At 36.6% G+C, this 12,279-nt stretch overlaps 1 protein-coding gene and 1 long non-coding RNA gene across 3 annotated transcripts in view; one reads left to right on the top strand and one right to left on the bottom strand.

Annotated features, from left to right (window-relative positions):
* Positions 1–8,053, top strand: part of LOC127636628 (myocyte-specific enhancer factor 2C-like) — a 54,389-nt gene extending 46,336 nt beyond the window's left edge. The window contains exons 7-11 of one of the 2 annotated variants that reach the window (XM_052117283.1): positions 3,021–3,068; positions 4,492–4,661; positions 5,548–5,677; positions 6,320–6,443; positions 6,779–8,053. In XM_052117283.1, the coding sequence (XP_051973243.1) occupies positions 3,021–3,068; positions 4,492–4,661; positions 5,548–5,677; positions 6,320–6,443; positions 6,779–7,139 (833 nt within the window). In that variant the 3' untranslated portion in view covers positions 7,140–8,053. The remainder of the gene's footprint in view (positions 1–3,020; positions 3,069–4,491; positions 4,662–5,547; positions 5,678–6,319; positions 6,444–6,778) is intronic. The other variant, XM_052117284.1, reaches the window with a different exon arrangement.
* A 139-nt stretch (positions 8,054–8,192) lies between these two features.
* On the bottom strand, positions 8,193–11,947 carry LOC127636629 (uncharacterized). The gene is made up of 2 exons (XR_007969625.1): positions 11,705–11,947; positions 8,193–8,424 (listed from the first exon to the last, which is right to left on the bottom strand). It is a non-coding gene; the product is annotated as an uncharacterized LOC127636629 (long non-coding RNA).
* Positions 11,948–12,279: the final 332 nt, after the last annotated feature.

Genomic DNA, 12,279 nt, shown 5'->3' on the forward strand with positions numbered 1-12,279 from the left:
TTCCAGGGACTCTGGACTGGAGCGTGCTTTGAAATAATGTTAATTTACACGCTTCACTGACATCATTAGAGAGCAGCTCCTCAGAGGACCACCTACAGTATCAAAACATGCCTCACGTATATATTCAAACACCACATGCAGATCATTACATACGCTCAAATATTTCTTTCAGCCATATTCAGCTGGGCCTTTAATATAAACACTGTTTACTCAGCAGAAATTTTGAGGTTGTCCCAGAGCTGAAGAAAAAAAGTGTCTGTCTCTATGGGAGTTTTGGCCGCTTGTAAAGGAACTCCCGGCTTTCAACGGGCAAATAAAGATTTCCTTTTATCTCCTGTTCGGACTGCATTTGTGGTCAGGGTTTCATCAAGAGGAAGTGTGGTCAAGCTCAGAATTTAGCAAAACACATTATTTAGGCGCACACATATGGATGTTTCTTCGACTACAGCATGGCCATTTTTGGCTTTGTGGACTTTAAGAAACTAAACTCCCCTTAAACAAACATTTCAAACTCACTAGTTTATTTACTTTGTCTTACAGTGTTGTAATTTGTCTATAAATATGTTCAAAAGGGTATATACATGCATCACACATCATTTTTGGCGGGGTTGTACTGAACTGTCATGAACAACTGTCAATTCCACTGCATCTCAAATCATTCACCTTTATGGTGGAAATGAGATTTGTTCTTTATTGTTCAGGGAAACTAACCTACAAAAATTTAAGAATTATACTTGCTAAGGCTAATTTCATAGCTAGCATTTTATGTATCCTAAATATGAACAAGTAAATTATATTTTCGACATTTTGCATAGTTTTTATCATTATAAAAAAAATGTATTTCAATGTAATTGTGCTCTGACACAGAGAGTGGTGGTGGTGTAGTGGGCTAAAGCACATAACTGTTAATCAGAAGGTTGCTGGTTCGATCCCCACGGCCACCACCATTGTGTCCTTGAGCAAGGCACTTAACTCCAGGTTGCTCTGGGGGGATTTTCCTTATAATAAGTGCACTGTAAGTCGCTTTGGATAAAAGCATCTGCCAAATGCATAAATGGTTGTCTCCTTGGTAAACAAGTATGCTAACTTTGAGAACTTTTTATGGGCAAAATTGTTGGTCGTGTTGGAAATGATGCCACAACTGTGGGACAGTCCTAATACATGTAAAACTTTTCCCACAATAAATATTGAAATGGTTTATTTAGCTTGTTCTTTTTTAGATTAATATAGTTTTAAAATGTAATAATTGTTTACAAACATTTTTATGATTTTCATATTTTAAGATTGAAAGTCTAGGTCTAAAACAAGGGTAAAATAAAACTTTTAAATTATACATAAAAGGTGTTAAAGAGGTACCAAACATAGATGATGAAGGCAAGATAAAAACTTTCCAAGACCGTTTTAAAGTTACCTTCATATACACCGATGAGCCAAAACACAATGACTACAGGTGAAACGAATAACGTTGATCGTCTCCTATCAAGGCCAAAGGTCAAGGTCTGGATAGATTAGGTAGTATCAAACAATCAATTCTCATAGTCAATGTGTTGTATGTAGGAGAAATGTGCAGGAGTAAAGTCCTGAGCGACTTTGACAAGGACCAAAGAGCATCTCTAAAATGGCAAGGCTTTTGGTGTGCACCCGGTCAGCAGTGGTGAGTACCTGTCGAGAGTGTTCCGAGGAGGGACAAACCACAAACTGGCGACAGGGTGTTAGGTGCCCAAGGCTCATCGATGAGCGAAGGCAATGAAGGCTATGCTGTCTGGTCCGAACCAACAGAAGGTCTACTGTGGCACAAGTCACAGAAAATTGTAATGATGGCTACGGGAGGAATGTGTCACAACACATGGGTGCGTAAGGGGCTGTGTAGCCACAGACCGGTCAGAATGCCCATCGAAAGTGTCCACCGTCAAAAGCGCCTACAATGGGCATGCAGGTGGCGGAACTGGACCTTGGAGCAGTGGAAGAAGTTCGCCTGGTCCGATGAGTCCCATTTTCTTTTACATCACGTGTACGGCCATGTACGTGTGCACCATTTGCCTGGGGAAGTGATGGCACCAGGATGCACTGTGGGAAGACAACATGCTAGTGGAGGGAGTGTGATGCGTTCCACCTACCTAACCATCATTGCAGACCAGGTACACCCCTTCATTGCAAAGTGGCCTCTTTCAGCCAATTATTAAGTTATTATTTTTTTTATGTTTAAACCTATGATAATCTAAACATAGAGTGAAATAAACATAACCATTTCAATATTTATTGAATACAAATTACAATCATTATTATTATGTTATAATAAACATTATGGCTGTCCCACATTTTTCCCCTAAAAAGTTATCACAAGTTAGTATGTACATACACTGTTAGACATTGTTAGTAGACAAATGTAAAAAATGGAGAGTTTGACATTTTTTTCAACGAGACTGTATTTTACAGTGCTAAAAGTGTCCAAAGTTGAAGAAACCATACACAGAAGTGCCCACATAAAGTATATATGTGTGTTTAGAATGTATATAGACAGAAAAAGGAAGCAACGAGAAGAAAAATGGACATGCTGGAAGAAAGAGACAGTCTGTGGTGATATACGTGTGGGAAGTTTAATCCTTCTGTGGCTTTTTATTATTGTCTAAAAGATCTATTTTGTGCTCTGGTCGAGTCCTGCCAACCACAAGTCCTGTCCTGTCATTATCTTTGGCCCTCCTGGTACAATTTGCTTCGTATTACAAGAGCAAAACTAAATATGAGTCTTGGCAGGGTCAGCGCCGTCTGAAACCGCTCGTAGACTTTGAAGGTTTTTTTTGGGGCGCTGGCGTCGTCTTCATAGGTTTGTGGGGACGGATAGACTTACAGACTTTTTTTTTTTTTTTCACGCTGGCTTTCATGGATATATCATCAGGCAATGGGGTGAGCTCTCGAATGTCGACCGGCTCGTCTAGACGCAGGAAGGAGGCGGCAGTCAGGCGTGGCGTATGTGTTTGCAGTGTCAGTCTTGTTTAAAGTCTGCTCTGTCTTATCCTCAGGTGGCCTCATGGGTCCAGACCTCGGCAGCGGAGTAGGCACCAGTGCTGGTGAGAGCGATGTATATTTACTATACCTGTATGTTTGCAGTCTCAATATACAGACGGAGCCACTTGGTTTGATTCAAAGCTTCCCTTTGCTTGGCTACTCCACCCCGGATATTTACCCTGCACACTGCTGTAGGATGTTGCGGTTTGGCGTCTTAAATAGTATATGTAGAGAAGTGTTTCATAAAAACATCCTATGGTGAATTTTAATATGATGAAGCCTTCAACACCTAAGCTAGGTGAGAGGAAAGATAGCATGATACATTCAGAGAACGTCAAGATTTGAGGCTGGATTGCACCGCAAAAGCTCTTAAAAGTCGACATTATGTGCCGGTCTTATTTTCATACCAGATGAAGATAGTTCATTCATTAAAAAGATTGGAAAAGTACCAACATTTGAGTCAAAGCATGCATAAAAGAGAATATTGGCTATCTTTGCACATGGTCACGATGGCTGGTTTTAAACACACTGGCTGTCAGCACCGTCATTGTTCAGGTGTACTATAATAACTCAACTTTTAAATGGAAATGTTGAAAATGGAGCTGGCAGAAAGATACTATAATGACTAATAAAGTCTGGATTGTCTTTTGAGATCTGGCGATTAACAACTGATAAGCATTTAAGAGAAAATATTACAGTGATTTTACACTAACTGTTACAATCTAGCTGTCTAATAAAAATGTCTAAAAGAAAACTTTCAGAAAGAAAACTACTATACTCTGCGTTTATTTTATTATTCTTCCATAACATACAAAACGTAATGATTTTTCAGTCATTACTGTAGTTTTACTGTGGTATTGCTGTGACAGGTGGTTACAATTTAGTGACTATTTCTTCAAAAAGACCACGTAGCATTAGTTTAACTTGGATTAACTTGGGAAAAAAAATATCTTGAACAAATTAATTATTTTTATTGAAAATTAGGAACACACCACAGAAAATATGATAGGAAGTTTACAACATTTTTAGAAAGACGTGAAAATATTACGAGAGCAAATATAGTCAAAAAATGTTTTTTTTTTCTTTTTTATTGATATTATTTACAATATTATCTATTTTATAACACTACAATCATTATTCATAAAAAAAAATATATATATATATATATTTTTTTATAAATACCCATTCAATTCCTCCAAAAATGTGGGTATGCACACATACAGGTTTTAATTATTTATTTTGTATTTTTTTTGGACAAGATTTAATTTTTGTATTATTATTATTATTATTATTGCATGATGTACAAAAACAAGATGTAATCAAATACATCTCCGTTAATGTTTTAATAATTGTATATTTATTTTTGAAATGTGCTCAGACATGGGTTGTTTCAGAACTGGATCACTGATCAAATGTAACTGCAAGTTTTCAAATATTTGACGTGTTAGATTGACGTGTCCTCTCTCCTCTTCCATCGTCCCATAGGGAACGGGTACATAAACCATCGCAACTCCCCTGGTCTGCTGGTCTCCCCGGGGAGCATGAGTAAGAACATGCAGGCCAAGTCTCCACCCATGACCATGAACATGAGCAACCGTAAACCTGACCTCAGAGTGCTGATCCCCCCCGGCTCAAAGAACACCATGCCCTCCATCGTAAGTTTATGGCTCTTATTTAAAAACATAAAAGCTTCAGATGAAGCCAATAATACCAATAGATCTACTGTCTGTGGTTTGGGTTGTTAAGCGTGAGGGTGAACCTCACGAGCTCATATTTCACCCCAAAATCAAAAGAAAGCAAAGAGACATCATATTTTGCATTAAAAATTAGGCTTATTTTTAGGACCATTTTGCATTGTTATTAAGCATATTTTACAATTCTCATTTAAGTAAAGTGTCTAGATGTTTCACTTGTGAGTTTTTGTATTTTTTGTTTGCACGCTCATTTTGGACATTGAAAACAAAATGACTATAAATGGTTACATTTTAATGCATAATGCATCATTTAAACATAATACATTTGTTTAACTGCCTTTATGCTGATTATAATAAAAAAATTAGCATACATTAAAGGCAGCACAACGGTCAGGAGCCATTGAGTAGATTTTAAGAGCTTTCTTAAGTCTTAATCACACTAATTAGAATTCCATTCTTTTTAATTGCTTGCCAGTCTGAGGATGTCGACATGCTGCTGGTAAGTATTTTCATTTAAAAATTCTGACAAAAATGTCATGAAACTATCAAAACAAAGTCTTACTGAAAATACAAAAAAAAACAACAACAAAAAACAGAGGTAAACGGATGCAAATCGTTTAAATGCACAAATAATTTGCTATTTGTTCACATTCGTCTGTTGCCAAGGTGACCGCTTTAGTGGTTCCCATTGCAACAGAGACCTTTGGCAGATATAGTTAGTTGTCACATGATCTGTTAAGCAGTTGGATGGGTCATACAGTATATGATGCCACCTGCACATTTACTTTTCAGCTAACGATTTCATTCTGTTGATTTTGTTTTAATTATAATATTTTTTACCTCACAGAACCAGAGAATAAACAACTCCCAGTCGGCCCAGTCCTTGAGCACCCCAGTGGTGTCTGTAGCCACGCCCACTCTGCCGGGGCAGGGCATGGGCGGCTACCCATCAGCCCTGTCTACCTCATATGGTACAGGTGAGAGTAAAACATAATATTCATCATACTAAATCACACAACTGGCCTAATGTGTTGAAAGACAACATAAAACAGCATTTGAAATGCATGTGTCTTGATTTTATCGATTCAGATTTGACTGGATTGCGAGCTAGGTGTCTATTGTTGGTTAATATTATTTTCCCTTCTCACGTGGTGTTTTGTTACGTCAACAGAGAGGTTATTATATTAAAAATTAAAAAAATATTAAAATGAAGTTCTTCTTTCGAATATCATGCACTGTTGAGTGGTCCACAATAAGACCAGGAACAATTAGAAAGTAAATGGGTAAAAAAAATATATTATTTCATGTTGTTTTAGGATACTCGGTGAAGTGATTAATTGGTAAAAAAAAAAAAAATTGAATTATTATTATTCATATTTCTCAATTTTTAGTACTGTTAAACAGTAGCAATTTTTTTTATGTACATAATTTATTTAGGCTCATTAATAGGTAGTTATGGTCAGTCCCTCCTGGTCTGAACAGTTTGTAGTTTCAGTTACACCACAAGGTGGCGCCATTGACAGTCATTTTTTTTTAGCATCTCAGAAGATACAATACACAGTCTATCCTGAATGAATTCATGCAATGTGTTTAATTGAGACCTTTTTCTCTTGTTCTAGAATATTCTTTCAGCAGTGGAGACCTGTCCTCTTTGTCAGGTTTTAACAGCTCTGCTTCTCTCCATCTGGGTTCGATGTCTGGCTGGCAACAGAACATGCAGCATTCTGGTCTTCAACATTTAGGGTGAGCAGCACTCACAAAACTGTGAATACATCAGTTTGTAATGCTCTCCATATGTATAATGAATGGAAATAAATATGCATATTTTTTTATTTAAACCTGGGTATAAACAAAGAAAAAATAAATAAGAGTGTGTGTGTGTGTGTGTGTGTGTGTGTATATATATATATATATATATATATACACACACACACACACATAGGGCACTTTTAGCACTATGGATTTTTAGAAATATTGACATTTTCAATATTTTTCTTAATTTGCCTACTAGCAATGTCCAACAGTGTATATACATGCATAGTTAGGGTTTAAACATTGTTTTTCCTCTCCCTCCGTAGGAACTGCACCAGCACACAGTTGTGTCAGAGCTCCACCCTCTCCCTACTGTCCAATCAGAACCTGCAAATAAAATCAGAACCCGTCTCTCCTCCCCGAGACCGGGCCGGAAGCACCCCGGGTGGCTACGCCCAGCCTCCGCCCCCTCAGTCACAGCAGCAGCAAGCAGGTCAACTGCGACTAGACGCGGGCCGTTCGCCCGTCGACAGCCTGAGCAGCTGCGGCAGCTCGTATGAGGGCAGCGACCGTGAGGAGCACCGCGTCGACTTCCACTCGCCCATGGGACTGCTGAGACCCTCTCAGGACGAGCGGCACAGCCCGTCCGTCAAACGCATGCGCCTGTCCGAGGGCTGGGCCTCTTGATTGGCACCGCCCACCAGTGGCTCCGCCCCTCAGGGAGGGCTTTTCTATGTGGAGATTTCACTTTATAGTATTATATTTGTTTCTGCGGAGTGTGAGTGCTACAGCAAGTATTACAATTATATATAAGATAAATAGGGAGGGTGGGTGTGTTTGTGATTTGGGGTTGGGGGCAAGGGATATGCATCGCTTGTGATGTGTTGGAAAATGGGGAAAAAAATTATACTTGCAATTTTACATATGTGTGTATGTATGTTTACAAGCATACAGGATAAAAAAAGAGAAGTCTGGTACTCTTGTTTGGTAAAGCTACTTTTTAGTTCAGTAATATATTATGCGTAATTAAACTATTATTAAGACGCATTGATGTGTCTCGGGGCTTGTACAAGTAATATTCCCGTACCAGGGGCGTAGATCCCCCCCCCCCCAATAATCAAAACAAGCAAGTACAATCCCCCCAGTATTTATACCGTGATCAATGGAAACATGTAAAATCCAAATCTATGCCCTTGTCCCGTACAAACCAGGGCCTTTATGCTCACCGTCAATGCTCACTCACTTGCAAATGTACATTATCACAGACGTTGTTGTGTTGCAGGTTCAACGTATTTATGTAAATAGAGGACGATGAGGCTTTTGGGTAAATAAGCTGCCAGGATTTGCAGATTTATTTACGATTAACATACACATACACACACACAGAGAGAGATCACACACGATTTTAAGATGACGTATTCAAGGGCCCGGGGCCGAGGATTGTACACAATTGAAAATACAAACAGAATCAGGAATTGTTTTAAATAAAAGGATTCTGTTGTAAATGTTGTTGATATTTAGATCTAAGAGCCATGTTAACAACTTTCAACTTCCCGGTGGAAACGATGTACAAAACATTTTGCTTATATTTTCATAAAAATGCAGAGCATTTGTTGCTACCTGTTGACCACATGAGTCGGAATGTGATTTCAAGCTTTGCCAATGTTGAACAGAAAGGTAAAGCCGTGTGAGCTCCAAAAATAAAGCCATATAAACATTTTAACATCAGTCTTTCTAGAGTTTTTTTTTTTTTTTTTGCATTCAATTTATTTCACACTTTATCCTGAACATCTAGACAAAATATCACATTGGTGTTTTTTGATCAATGCTTTTTAACAGGTTATTTGTTGTATGTTTTGTCACAGATACAGGTGTTTTCTCATATTAATATTCCCAGACTTGGATGTCTTCGTCTTGTTCTCACCAGTAAACACTCTTTTACCAGTCCATAGTCTCTGAGAATGTAATCCACCTGAACAGACATTTAGATTTTAATAACATAAATGTTCAGTAGTTATGATAAAACATCTTTAGAGAAATGCAGTTGCTGATCTTGCAGCGTTTTTTCCAGATGTTTCACATTTTTGCTGCTTGTTCAATTTACTTCATTAAAATGAACTAAAGCAACACAATTCTTGAACATTTTGTCACAACTTGATTTCATTGTGTTCTATCCATTTAAATTAGTCAAATGGAAGTTTACTTAATCCATTTGAGTTGGGACTACATGATTACTTTTTTATTGTGGTGTTAATGTAGCATTGATGAACCAGGGCAGGGGATTTCAATTTCCCAGCATGTTTTGCATAGGACTCGATAGAGAGAGAGAGATTAAATGTTCAAATGAAGTGTTATTTTATGTGTTTTATGTGCAAGATGAATATAAAGGGGGATACTTCTTAGTGTTTAATGTTTTGCTATCTTGAGATTTAAAAGAGTTTGTTATGTTGGAGTTTTGGGGGGTTACCATTTATGGTGAAAAGTGGAGCTTGAACTAACGGATAAAGAGATAAATGTAATCTTCGTTGAGGAAATGCTGTGCTAAATATAGCATATTTATTACACTCTGTAGTGCTTCCAACCAGCATGTATTTAGCATGCTAACATTGACTTTCACTAGTTTCATTTATTTGAGTTACATTGACTTATCTGATTTAGTTCGGTTTACCCAAACTCAGCTGTTCTTTCTACACAAAGTGTTTGTGTTGAGATTAGGCTACATGGTATATTTAAGTAAAGAAAACTCATTTTAAACATGTGGAACCCCTGTCCACTATTAAATAAAGTTCAGTCAAAGAGCTACTTTTTGAGTGTATCAAACTGATTTGAAGGATTTTGCAGTTGAGAAAAATAAATCTATAATAAATAACCATGAATGGTAATCCCCAAAACGCCAACATAACAGAAACTCTTTCAATTATTATTATTTATTTTTTTGTGTGTGTGTGTGCACCCGATGAAACATGACACACACAGAGAGGCTAAAAGATGAACAAAATTACTTCCATGTTGATTGCATTTTTTCAGTCTATGTATAATTTTTTAAAGCCATTGGTTTAACTCTAAACTGCTTATGAAATATTCACAGAACATCCTTACAGTGATTCGAAGATGTTGCTCGTTGAATCCTTTTTAGTGAAAATATTTGTATTTGCACAAATCATTAAAATCGTTGGCTGACCTATAGCTGAAGAATTATTATAGCTAATTATTCTTACAATATTACGACTGTCGACGTGCATATGGACTATTGAGAAATATGTCGACATGTTTTGATTTGATCTAGAAAATCTTGCCGTGAAATTAAAATCGTAATGTGACGAAATTATTCATATGCAAAGAAAAACCCCATCAGTCGAATCAACAGCACAAAAGGAAATGAATGTGGTGAAAACGCGTTGATGGTTTGAATCATTGCTTTTGCCTTATAAATGTTCACCAAAAAACAACAAATAATATAACATGTGTAGGGCTTATATTTTCTATTTCAGATCATGTGCAATTGCGTGTAATCCAAAGATTGCAATGACTAATTCATCACTTTTTATCTGAGGTATGCTTACATAGATGTCAGACCACATTAATAATTATACATGAATTATATATTTCTTCGCTTTTGTATTTCATATGAAACCCAGATCTCAGATTATGCGTGTAACTGATTTTTAAACGTAAAGGGTTTTTTTCTGATGTTCAGCTGGTGCATAATCATCATTGAATAAAGTAGCCTATGTGATGTGTTAAATAAATAAATAAATGGAACGAATAACTGTCTGTAAGCACCATGATGGATTTATGCCACTTCGAAGAGAATTAGCCTTTTAATCAACTAAAACATATCCACCTTCTTTTTTCTTTACAATAAAAAATAACTAAGCCTTGTTAAGACTGCCTAACTGTGCTAAATTGAAATAACTGTAACAACAATACAATACATCGAATAAATCTTACAGATACAAGTTATAAAACGTTTATGAATTATTGTTAAATAATGAAGCCGAAAGGCTGTATTGTCGTTCGACAGACACGGTCGCCAGGTGTCGCTGTAGTGCAACAACAGAAGAGATCTGCGTGCTGCTGGTCACTCTTACTGTATATCAGGCTACTGAGATTATGTCACAATGGAAAACGTCGAAATACAACAGCTCGAGTCTGAGATTATTATAGTTTTAAAAAAGGACAAAAATAATGAAGGAATAGAATTTTTAAGAATAAAAAAATACAAATAAACAAAACACGAATTTGGCTAAGCACATTGTGACATCACACTGTTAAGCCTTCAAAAGACTATTAGGCTAAATTAAAACTGATTTAAAAAAATGTCAATTTTTTTTTACCCTCTAACAACAATGACCGTCTCGTAATCGCTGATTTTAATCAGAACAAAACCGTAGTTTGTGTTTGTGTGTTTGTGTGTGTGTGTGCGCGCGCGTGCGTGTGTGTGTGTGTGTGTGTGTGTTGTTATTCGGCATTTTTCCCCTTTAAGTCCTAAAAAAATAACAACAAAGAAACAACGCAAAATTAGCTGGTTTGTATCTGTTCTTATTTGCATTACTGGTAATAGACATACATGTAGACTATAGATTTACATATTTAATTTTTAATGCACTCAGAACGCGCCAGATTTGTATTATGGGTAGAGGGTGATTACCATTTTGTAAATGATAAATATAAAAATAAACGCTTGCTTCTCTTGTGTCCTGTCCTCTTCCTCCAAAAACCAACATAATGGATGGATTTAGACATGCGTATAAGAGAGCATTCATGACGTTCATCATGGACTCATCAAGACATCTGATTGGACCGCAGCACTCACCCTTGATTCATACTTATTAGAAGCTAATTGCATTATAAAATTCAATATTATGACAATCTAAAAATGCAAATGCGGTAATGTTACGGGATTATTGCTATTGACAGTTACGTTATCCTATACATATAAAAAAGTGTTGATTTGCTTTTTATTCTCTTTTCAGTCTCAACTGACACACAATCTATAACTGCAACAAAAGACAATTGCTTTTAAAAGGTAATAATATAATAAGCAAAAATGCATAGAATCCGATTGAATAAAACTGGATAATTCTGTGCTGTTCATGATTACATTTAGTTTGATTTCCATTTGCAAAGTTACATGACAAAATGTTTAAGACAATTTAGTATTGTAATAAAAAGCTCTAAATCAGAAATGTCGACATCTCGTTTTAAACTACAATTTATATGATCTTATAAACTCTCATTAAAATACTCACCTGCAGAAAAAAGCTTTGAAGTGCTTTCAGATTCTACAAGAATACAGAAGAGATTCTTTAATGCAGATCTACATGCTATTCTACCTGGTGACAAACACAAAGCAAAATCAGCACCTCATTACAGGCGTTAATTTCTCCGCAATTACTTTCTACTTCCTTTCTCCAACGACATTAAAATCCACAATATCTGTTTCGCTTAAAATATAAAACAATCCCCCCTAGAAAATTAAGAATTTTGCACGAGCCATTGTTTCGTCTCCTAGTCATTATGGCTTGATTTGCATATTGAGCAGCACTAATTTCCTCGGTGTGTCTAAATATGGCTGCACGTAACAAACAAGACCACGTCATTGAACGTGACCCCCCTCCATGCCTGCATCAAATGACAATAATAAAGCAAAATAATGATAAATTCATGGAAGAAAACAGTCACTCTCCGTTCATTGGAAATTGATTATTTTAGTCGTATTATGGAAAATAACAGTAAGGCAAGCGTCAAAGAGAAGTGGGTTATGGCGTGGATATACATACATGATGGCAAACGAAATGCATTTTAAACACAAGAAATTCCCCCC

Source organism: Xyrauchen texanus, chromosome 44 (genome assembly GCF_025860055.1).
Source record: "Xyrauchen texanus isolate HMW12.3.18 chromosome 44, RBS_HiC_50CHRs, whole genome shotgun sequence".
NCBI lineage: Eukaryota > Metazoa > Chordata > Actinopteri > Cypriniformes > Catostomidae > Xyrauchen > Xyrauchen texanus.